The sequence below is a fragment of the Homalodisca vitripennis genome, chromosome 5, assembly GCF_021130785.1.
Source record: "Homalodisca vitripennis isolate AUS2020 chromosome 5, UT_GWSS_2.1, whole genome shotgun sequence".
Taxonomy (NCBI): domain Eukaryota; kingdom Metazoa; phylum Arthropoda; class Insecta; order Hemiptera; family Cicadellidae; genus Homalodisca; species Homalodisca vitripennis.
In genome coordinates this window covers 93922874-93934920 of record NC_060211.1, presented here as the reverse complement: position 1 = coordinate 93934920, position 12047 = coordinate 93922874, and the positions used below count along the sequence as shown (strand labels likewise).

The following is a 12047-nucleotide window of genomic DNA, read 5'->3' as shown; positions in this document are numbered from 1 at the left end:
ATACAATATCATCCTGATAAATTATCATCACGGAGATGAATTCAACGTACAAGTAGTTCACTTACTGCATTATTTTATAGCGGTATTTTATATTGGGTCTTATCTTACATTCACTTAAAAAATAAATGATGTAAAAACAGATTTTAATACAAATTGTTTTGAAGAAACGTCAAAACCAATAGTTGCCTTTTTAAAAGATGAATTAAATTTAACGGTGTTAAACGATAGAAACACGAGTACAAGTATGGAAAAACAATAGATTATGTGTTTACAAGATATATTAGAAAACACTGGCGAGACACTTTTACTATATTGAATTTATTTATTGCACAATCAATAAATAAACTATAGTAAATGTCTCGCCAGTGTTTTCTTATTTTTTGTTTCATTCTTTACAACTTTATTAAGTAAATGGATACTATTCGTTAAAATGTGATTAGATTTGTTGAAACTCTGTATTTTAAGTTGCTTCTCTTTGGCGTAGATGTTATGAAATACAATGCATTGTGGCAGTGGCAGTCTGGTCTGGTTGAGGTTCTTGTAGAAGTTCTGTAAGAGGGGAGAGAGGAGAATTATTATTGTAATGGCGATTTATGGAAGAGAATTTTGCAGTGTATATTTAGGTTCTTTGACCGATATTTACGAAGTGAATACATGTTTGATGTGAATGTTTTGTGTTTATTTTGTGAATAATCGAGGAAAAGGTAATTGAAAATGTTATTAGGTTCATATGAGCTTACATTTTGAGTTTGAATAATTTCAGAGCAAAGCTAACTGATATGCCAATTTCCCCAATCGACTTTAAAAGTTAGCCTCTTTTAGAATATCCCCTTCAGTATTTTTATGTGTCTTGCCTTTTCCCATAACATTTTGTAAACACAAATTTAGTATTTTAAAGTTTAGTAAACAAAAATAATTCTTGTGCTTTGATAACTCCCTTTTTAGCCTACATTTATGTTGTAACTTCAAATTTTATCTAATAAAATAAAATAAATACAGCAAGTTAGATCAACATTATGTATTACTTAGAATAAAAATATAGTTCTAGCTATAATAGAATCTCATGAAAAGCAGTGCTTTAATTTAAATAATTTTCTTCCCCTTGATGAAGTAAATGAGGCTTAAGTTACATGACTTTAAACACACTTTTAACATTATAAACTATGTTTTTTACCTTTACTTTTCTCTTAGTATTGCTTTAACTTAATGCAATAAAATAATTGCATAAGTTATTAATCCTGAGACAAAGCAATAAAATAATTACAAATAAGTGATTCATCATATGTGATATGATGTATGTCATGCTGTTTTTTTAGATAGAGTAGGCTATAGAAATATGTTATTATGTCTGTGAAAGTTAGCAATCAGTACGAAAATGAGATGTGCTGTACCATAAATGAAAAATCTTATTCATTAAATCAAATAGTTTTTAGGTGCAGTATAAAAGACGCGTAGGGTAGTATAAGCGGACCCGGTTTTTTATATCGAAATTAATTGCCAAACGATATTACTTATTCATAACCATCGATATAATCAAACGATACTGATTGAACAATTAAATACCGGTAATCTATATCAACAGCTGTAAGTTAAACACTTTCAAATAATACACGTAGGGTAATATTTCAATTTTACATAAGTAACATTTGATTATTAAAAATGGCAGTCAATTACAAAAAACTACATGGCATTGCTTTGAAAAATGAAGACATGTTTGTCGTGGCTTCAACATGTTGGACTCGTACCGAAAAACCCATTATGTAAAATTTGTGGGAAAGAAGCAACTGTAAATGAGAGAGGAGCAAGTAACTTATGGTCGTCTTCAGTTTTCCTAATTTTGGTTATAATAATTTGTTTGATCACTGTAAATATTAAATTTATATTTTAATTTAAAACATACAATTGTTTGAAGACTATAGAGACTTTTATATCGATTGATAGTCTAAGATGTAAGATGTGAATATTAGGTATCAATGATTATATTCTTCGATATAAAGATCCGGGTCCGCTTATCGTACCCTACCCTAAAAGACCCTTCTCTAAATCTACATCTATAAACTTTTTAGATATTTGCTGTAAGAAAGCCCACTTTAAGGTTTTGTAATGAGAGAAGCTCGTAGTCTAGTTATTCAAAACTATATTTAATAACCATTACACAGTAAGTTAACAAGATAAATACGTGATATAATTTTTGAAATATGATTGTAGTATAAAAACTGACATTTATTTATTTGTATATATAGTAGCTTATTCATTTAATATTCTTGTCACATGATTAAATTAAATTAATTGCTCTTTTGGTTCTTAATACCATAGGCTACATGCTTATTATGTATTCCATACAACTAGCCTTATTAGCCTATAGCTCTAGTATTAAATTTTGAGACGGGTGCAATAATAGCCTATCTGGAAAGAAAATTTTTATTCAGAATTAGGATTGAAATTTTAAAATACATTATAACTTAATATGGTTTCATTCTAAATTAAGTATGAATGGAACTGAGACAGTACACATAAACTGATTAATGATTGTAGTGTCAAGTGGTCTTGCGGTCATACAAATTACTTCCTTACCCCTATACTGTATAGGGTTATTCTATTTCAATCAACCAATGAAAAAATAATGTTGGACCTTGACCACTCAAATTTTGTTAATTTTGTTGTATGAAAGTTTTACCTAACCAGCCTTGTTAAAATAAAAAATGTTTTAAGTGCCAGGCTTTTAAAAATCCACAAATAGGCAGTTTTTGCTTGTGTCTCAATATTTTCTAATCAACGTAGCTAAATAATTATTATAGCTAAAAAACTCAAATGTGCTGCATTCCTTTTCCAGGAAAAGAGAAGAAAAGAAAAGAAAAGATACGATACATTTTCCAGAACTTCACTTTTGTCCACATAAAAACTTTTAATCCCATTTACTTTATTGACAACATGGTTGTGAAAATCTTTGGCTGTTTCAATGTGAACTTCTCTATCCCCTTTCACTGCTGTCCAGACATGGCGCTTTACTGTACCACCAATGCCATCGACAGCACCTTTGCCATGGCTTGATGCAAAGAAATATTCCATGCAATGGCAATTTCAAAATAAGTTTCCATCTGACATAATGCTGACATTGAATATTTGCTTTTAAATTGTCCTCCACAATTGTCACTAAATATTATAAGTTTGTCAATAAAAGGAAAACCATCCTTAATGTCATGAACAATTTTTCTCAGGAAGGTCCATACACAAAATTTACTGTGGCTAGTGTTGTTGCTAATTACAACATATGAGGTTGTTTTCTTGTTAGGTAACCAAGCACAACATGTAAAAATACCTACTTGTTGGTGATTCCAATGGGCAGACTGTATTTCATCTTGAAAAGTAATTGAATAGTTTTCAGCGAAGTCGATTTTTACAATGCCATATGTATCTGTGTATTTTCCTTTATTCAAGCCTTTAATATGTTCTTCAAAATAATCTTCCTGTATTTTTTTTTACATAGCAGTGACTCTTGAAAGTGCAATTTTGCTTTGAAGCTCTATAATAGCATCTTATAAACTCCAGGCAAAACTGTCAACTGAATCCCTCCTTTATCAATCCATTTCTTCTAGTAATCTCCTTTTCTTTCTCAAAATTTATTAATAAGTCACTCACTTGCCTTTCTGAACACTGTGAGCATTTTCCCAGCATGCATGTCTCATTCAATGTATTACAACTTATGTATTGTAATAGTTCTTTATGGTTTGGTGGAAAAGCTGGATGAATCTTTGAAATAGTTTCCAATAGGAAATTCACATTGCTGTGATATTTACAAACACACACATTGTGTGGCATTTGAGAAACAGGAAGGACATGTTTCAGGCGAAGATAGAAAAACAGAGATTTCTTCACAACAATCTCAGAATGCTTAAGCTTGAATTCCTCAAACACCTCTTTTATTGTCATAATTAAATGCCTTTTTTTGCATGTTCACTCTCTTGCCAGTTTTTTCACATTTCACCGACTTCACATCTTGCTTCCCAGCGGCCTGTCGGCTAATAGTGTCACTGCAATAAAAGTTTCTAATACACTTCTTATGTTCTTCAGACAGTACTCGGTGTGGTAGACGAACGGATTTATTTAAATCCTCTCTTAAATTCATTCCTATAGCAAGTTTTTTCACAACAGCACTTTTTTTGCTGGGGCTGTTTGGCAGGTTTTTTTTCAACCTATTAATGGCTTTTCCAAAGGATTGCCGGCACTTGTAGCTGCCAATCAGAGGTTTATCATTTATGGATGCTGCAGAGTTAAGTTTAAGTTTGTTTCGATGGTTCCTCACTCTTTCAAGGACACGTTTACGTCTTTCAAGCAATAATTTTTCATCATCATTTTCTTTTCTTTTATTTAATTGTCTTCTCTCCTTGTCACGCTGCCTTTCATTTGATAAATGCTGCTGGTATTTGTCTTTGTCAGCTTTCAGCCAATCACGATAAGCTCTCATCAAAATTTTCTTGTCAATGGGCGGCATTTTCTGGAAAGAATAAAAAGTATTAGGGGTTGTAAATATAAAATTTGATGTGATGTTAGGTAGAGAAAATAAACCTATCTGTAGAAAAACAAATCATTTTACATTTAATTAAGTAGTCTGTACTCTTGAAACTGTACTGTACTGTATGTTGAACTCAATCCTTTCTGAATGTAACTACCTCATTTATTATCTAAATAAGTACATTGATAAAAGAACATTATGGATTAGTTATAGCCATTATCCATATTTATACCAACTCAATTTTAAAAGTACAAGTAGGCCTATGCATTTTTTGTTATTTGGGTAGGTATATAAAGATTTAAATTAACTTTGGCATGGTAACTGTAATTTTATTATAAACAAGTTTTAGTTTTACTCTTTTCTTACATAATTTAATTAGAAATGGATGTAAACTGAAGCCTTGGTTATCTTTACAACTAGTTAAAAATAACTTTTGAGTATAATGATAACTTTAAATTGAAATAAAGACACAAAATCTAGGTTTACAATAGTTAGTAACACCCGTTACCACATTTGTAACACCCATTACCTTATTTTAACAAACTAAATGTACATATTCTGAAATTTTTAATTGATAATGTTGTTCCAATTAAACATAACCTCACTTTTACAGAAAATTAGAAATCCAAGTTGTTTGGGTTGACTGTGAGATAAAGTTTTCAATGTTTTTGGTAACGGGTGTTACAGACAAACATTCTAAACAAAAACAACTATTTTAAAAAAATGGTGGTTAATAATTACCTTTAATGATGAACATGAAGCAAAGAGGTTGTCACTGTCAATCCATTAACATCATAACAACAATCAGCAGCTGATATACAACCTGAAAAAGTTATTGCCAACCTGACTGTCTTTATTACCCTCTCAAATACAATGATGTTAGTTCACAGAAGAGTAGTAAAAACTTGGAATTTAGTGGAAAAAAAAACGTGTTTGGAAAAGTTTATGGATTTTTCTAACATTATTCATATACTATTAAATAAATAAAATTAATTTTTCACACTCAGGCTCCCTTTAATATGGAATGCATGAACAGTTGGTTTTGTCCTTCTTTACGATTATTTTCATTCAAATTCATTTATTACCCGAATATAATAATCAACCTTCAATTGAATACAATAAAACTTATTTCATTCCCATTTTACTTTCATTTTAATAAAAAACATTAATTTAGACTTGATTTTGTTTTTTAACTTAATTGCTTTTAAATAACACTACTATTTTGTTTGGTTTAAATTTTAAATACTTTATGGTGACTTGTTCTCACGCACAAGTTTTTATAACCATTGTGGGAACCGTTCTTAATAAAATAAGTAACAAAGCTTATTCTACATAATATATTTTTTATTTGTAAGAACTACTTAAATAATTACTTTTATTATATTTTTAAAGACAATGAATAATTTTTAATGTATCTTTTGTAAAACTTTTTAGATGATAAATGATTTTGTTTTGATTTACTGAGCTGTTGCGCATTTCAAGTGGGATAGGAATGATGTATAATAGAAGGTTCCATTACTTTCCTGCTTTTAAACTTTGTTTGTTTGTTGTAGATGGCGCGTTATTCAAAGGCATATGGTAAGAAAGGCCATGGTACTTCAAAGCCAAATCTGCAGTCCAACATACAGTTTGAGACAATATTTTGTGAGAACAGTAACAGACCTTCAGCAGCCAAATCAGCTGGAACTATAGGAAAATGGGGAATTACCTCATTTACGTCCATTCGAAGTTCCAATTTCTCTGTTACTGGTAAGCAAATGCAGAATCATACTTTGAAACATAGTTTGTCTTATAACTTTTTTATTGTTTAATTTCTGCTCGTTAGTTTAATGTAGCCTAATTTAAAGTAGTCTTAGTAATACAATAAGTATATTTTATAGGAGCGTATAATTCATGTATGTAACATTGACTACATATTTTACATACATATTTGTTACAGTAGAGCATCGACTATCCGAAACAATTAGTACAGGGGAGTCTTCGTATAACCGATTTTTCGGATAATCACTGTAAAAAACGTCTGTATGGTATTTTTGTAGGGGAATGGGTGGGACAGCTAAAAACACGTTTTTGGACTAGAACACACAATAGCACCTTTTAATATCACACGAAAGTAAAAAATATTATGTGAAGGTAACACATAAAATAAGGATTGCACATACAGTACATACAATTTCGGCTCAGTAACTTAGATATCGTAGAAACATTACAAAATTTACTTAAAATAAGATAAAATAGGAACAGTACAAAATCATTCCAAAATTAGATACTTATGATAAAACAGTACAAAATTAACCTGAAAGAAAAAGTTGAACATGTTTGTTTGCTTAAGCTTTTTGACACCGGTTTTTTGCCGCTAAGCTTTGTAGGTGCTTTAAATACAGTAGCTGCACAGCATCACATTCATCTTGCTGTTCCAACCATTTAATGCCAGTCTCAAAAGTACTGGAAGTTGTCTTCATTGGTCGGACTTTTTCAACCAAAACGTTATCTTCATCAATGTCATTTTTAGGCTCTTATACCTGTGCTCGTGCTGGTTTTTAATATCGCTGGAGGAACTAATCCGTGAGCGGCGCTGCGTGTTCAGTTGCATGGTAATGTAGATGATATAGATCCTATAAATCACACTGCCGATCTGCTGATAATCATGCGATTTTTATCGATACAATATATTTATCAATGAACATTAACATGGTACCTTCCCCTCAAGCATGAAAATTTCCAAAGTTATCCCTCTTCACAAAAAATCCAGTAAACACCACATAAAAAATTTTAGGCCAATATCTTTAATTCCAACTGAATCCAAAATTATTGAGAAAATTGTACTCTCTAGACTTTTCAAGCATCTTCAACTGAACAACCTTTTGACAGAGGAACAGCTTGGTTTTATTAAGGGACGATCCACCATGACTGCAATAGTAGATCTGTTTGAGCACATTGTGGACAATATCGAGGCTCGAAATAATGTAGTGGGAGTGCAACTTGACTCGAGTAAGGCATTTGATTGTCTAAGCCATGACTTGATTATAAGAAAACTTTTTCATCTAGGAATCCAAGGAACAGCACTTCCATGGTTCTCTGCATACCTTGAAGGAAGACACCAGGTTGTAGAAGTGACTCAGACCATAAAAAGAGTTACTACAATTTCAAGATCTGAGGTCCTGTCAATAGACTGTGGTGTACCGCAAGGATCTCTGTTGGGGCCTGTACTTTTTATATTATTTACTAATGATTTTCCTAAGGTTTTACATTCATACAATAACTTAGTCATGTATGCTGACGATTCTATGCTATTAACTGCCAATAGCTCAGTGGAAAATCTAGAAATAAATTCATACATTGCTGTTAACATTGCTATGGACTACTATAGAAACAATGACCTGGTTTTCAATGAATCAAAGATGAAACAAATTTCATTTGGGAACAAGAAGGATGGCATTTCAGATCTACGAAATCTTTAATCTGTCAGTTCAACTAATTATCTTGGAATCATTGTTGATGACAAACTCTCTTGGCTAAATCATATTGATAGCTTATGTCTTAAACTTAGCTCAGCAATCTATGCCATAAAAAGGACAAAAGCTATAAGCACGACAAAAGCCACAATAACAGCCTATCATGCTCTGTTTGAAAGCCATATGAGATATGGCTTAGCTTTGGGGTGGTTCAACTGAAAGAAATCTCCAACGAATCCTCATTCTTCAAAATAAGGCTCTAAGAATCATGGCTGGCTTGGGATTTACAGAGAGCTGTAGAGGGGTATTCAAAGAGTGGAGGTTATCAACAGTAGTCAGCCTTTATATTGTAGAGTGTATTTTGATAGCTACAACTCATAACGTCCAACAGCACCAAGACATTCATTCTTACAATACTAGGCATGCCAATAACTTTACTTTGCCAATCCACAAGTTAACTCTCTCTGAAACAAAACCAACCTATGCTGGAGTAAAATTCTTCAATAATCTCCCTGATGAGCTGAAGAAAATAGAAGGAAGGAAGTTGAAGAAAAGCCTGCACTCCTGGTTCCAAGAGAGACCCTTTTACTCAGTAAAAGAATTCTTGAATTGGAGAGCCGACTCGCAGAGATTGTGAAGACCTAGGCAGCTAATGACAACAAACCTGGGAAAAATTTTAAGATAATATGTATTTGACGCCATTTCCTTCTTGATGAATGTGAAAATAAAGAATAGTCTTGTCTCTTGTCTCTCTCTTGTCTTAACTTTTCAATGATTTTTCAACAATATAACCGATGCCAACGATGCGAAGGAACAAGTGGTAGGCATGCACAAAAGCATACAGCACCATCTAGGATTCGGTGACAGTAAGAGTCTTCATAATCATAATACACAACTTAAGACGGATAGGGCTGACCCATCATAAAATTTCGGTGTGATTTGGCTTTCAGTTAACTGGCATTTAAGATGACCGACTTTCGGATAATTGACGCTCTACTGTACATACATTATAAAGCATACTATCAGAATATTTTGATTTCAAAACAAACATTATAAATGAAAAAAAAAAAACATTAGATTAAGAATACTTCATGTGATTACCAAATGTTTTAAAAAGATTTTAAATATGCTTGCAAGCACCAAATTTCTCTGATTTCGTGATCAGTATTTTTCAAATTGAAAATTCCTAAAACTTAATACCTTAAAATGAATGTCTTGTTACATTACAACATTTTCATATGTTGTACTGCAGCGGTAACTTAAAACATGACTTAAATTGATTGTAATAGTGGAATTTATATTCTTGCTAACTTATTGTAAAATTGAAGCTATGATAAACAAAAATGAGAGCTCTCTGGTGTATGGTTTATTACCAGTAACATGCAATAATCCACAACAGTAGGTCTATGGTTTCAAGTGCTAATGAAGGAAATACTCTTTGTTCAAATCTTACCTTGAGACTAACTATAAAGTTCCGTAAATAAGTCACAGGAAATTTTAGCGGCTGCATATTAATGTTAAATACCATTTTATTTAGTAAATAGTTCTTTTATATTTTGACATTTGCCGTTATCAAAAGGATTTTAACAAAAATATATAGAATAAAAATAAATGGTTAAGAAATATATAAATATAATTGCAAATATAAAATAAACAGAAATGTAATAAGAGCATATGAATAAAACAACTATTTATAAACAGAGAAAAATGTAGAGTAACTAATTAATTTAACATATACACTGTTTTAATAACTAATTGTATGGTCAATATTGATAATTTAAATGGATTCCTAATATTTTTTTGGGTTGGAAAGTAATAGCTTAACCCATTGCAGATCACTGACGAGCTGACGACCACTGCGAGATGACGAGCTCAGGTCGCAAAAGCGGTCTCCTTTTACGTTTCCTTCCAAATAATTCTATTAATGTCTGATAGATTGGGTGATCGTCTTCACTTTCTACGTAGTCTTATAAATATCCTACAGATTGCAGTTGTATGTCGAAGTTGAAAAATTATTCATATGAGTTTACTCTCTGGTTTTTAGCGCTTCTGATTGGTTGTTTTCCTCAGATGTTATTATAATAGTAACTAGTATCGTATTTTATTGTATAATTTGCATGTCATAATATGAGATGATCGAAATGGAAAACTTACGATCGTTTGAACTTGATCGATATTTATTAGAGATATTTATTACAATAGTTTATAAACAATATATTGTATTTAATTATTTTGTTTTTAAGATTATAGATGAAGATATTTTTATAAATCAGAATTCAGTTCAACGTAGATATGGAGTATACAATAGCGAGCGATACGAAGTCACACACCATTGCTGTTCGTTTGGCCGTTGACTGTAAATTATTTTGTGCTCGCTGGTGGCTGCGCGCCGAAATAATACAATCCGCAATGGGTTAACTGTGGTAGTTTACATTTTTTGTGTTTCCTTGATAAACTTCATCAAATGTTAATTTATAGGTCGGTTGGATGACAAAGGGTTTGGAAACAAAAGGATGCGAGGAGATGTCAAAATGGGTCGGAGAGACCCATTTATATTTGTTCACTCGCCTCCCCCCACTCCCACAAGTGCTCCTCCAAGACCGAAAAAGTTCTTTAAGAGTCGGAATGCCAACGAGCCTCCAGCCATTTCTTCCCCAACCCAGTCACAGCAACCGGCTCGCAAATACTCTAAGTCTTCTCCTTCCAGGTATACTATGAAGTATAAGTACCAATGTTGGTTGTAACAATATGAAACGTTTAGTACTTTACTGTGACCCTCAAGCTTTTATTTAAACTTTTATTTCCTCTCTTTCAAGAAGTAAAGTCTTCACTAGGCCTACTTAAACACAAAAATTTATGGCCAAGGACCAAGACATTAAAGATAACAGAATCTCTGTTTTAATCTCTCACTATTAGACATATTCAAGCACTGTAGTTTGTAAACTAGTTGTAGCTAGCTATTAATAACAATATATTTCCTATGTAGTTGTTATTTTTAGCATGAAGTCTTTCAAAATAAAAAATTTCATCATCAGGCGACTTTACAAAAATATACATGTTTTTACAAATAATATTAAAATATCATAATACAGAGATATGAAAATATTTCAGCCAGTATGAAAAAATTTAAATGGGACTATAATTTCATATTAAAAAGAATTAACAATACGGTGAAATAGAATGGGCAGTAAAGGTCTTCTTCGTTATTAATATGTTTTTCTTTATGTCTGTTTTTGTAGAATTTCCAAGCATTCTAACGCATTATTTTTGTAATTTATTTTATTAATTTTAGATTTTTATTTGATGTTGTATGCCCTGAATTCAATGCAGTGTTTAGTCACATTAGATTTTTATACTATTCATAGTTTGTTTTCTTTAAATCTCAATTTTATATTTCTTCTTGTGGGTTCATGTAATATGTATTATCCTAATTTGTTTTAACTTCATAAATTCCTGATATGTATTCGTTTGAAATTTTATCTTCAGGGTTTCTTAATATTTTTGATTGTATGTTTTAAAAGTTTTATTTGTAAGTTTTTCAAAAGTTTTGTGTTTTTGATTTGAGAAAGTGCTGTATATTGTATAAATGAATTCTTGTTTGCCCAGCTTTCTAGTGTCTCGTATTATTGCTTTTTGTTTTAGTGCTGTCAATAAGATGTATTACGTAATGGTTGAAAGTAGCAAAATATTTATATAGTTTAATTTGTTGTTGTAAATTTTAGTTGAGAGTGGTGTTTTCAAATGGCTTCAAATTATTAAATTCAAATTTGCTCTTTTTTGTACCTAGGTGGATGGTTAGATTAATTTTATAAATAAAAATGAATCGCAAAATATGTTTGGCTAATCTCAAGAATAACTAGACTAATTCAGCTCATTCTTTTTAAAAAATATTCATTGAAATCTGAAAAATGTTTTCATGAAGAGAAATATGAAAGAAGTTTTTCTGAACATAATTAAATAACTATTATGTTTATGAAAACTAATTCAAATTTAAGTGTCAAGTAACTCCTGTTGACTCTTTCAACTGAAGATCGCCAAAGAGGCAGAGACATTTGTTTAGATTACAATTTTAGAAAATA

General features: G+C 31.2%; 1 protein-coding gene across 4 annotated transcripts in view; it reads left to right on the top strand.

The window, feature by feature from the left end:
- The first annotated feature begins 518 nt into the window (after positions 1–518).
- LOC124362537 (protein wings apart-like) overlaps positions 519–12047 on the top strand; it is a 54976-nt gene continuing 43447 nt past the window's right edge. For all 4 annotated transcript variants that reach the window (XM_046817132.1, XM_046817133.1, XM_046817134.1 and 1 more), the window contains exons 1-3: positions 519–704; positions 6067–6262; positions 10447–10675. In XM_046817132.1, the coding sequence (XP_046673088.1) occupies positions 6067–6262; positions 10447–10675 (425 nt within the window). In that variant the 5' untranslated portion in view covers positions 519–704. The remainder of the gene's footprint in view (positions 705–6066; positions 6263–10446; positions 10676–12047) is intronic.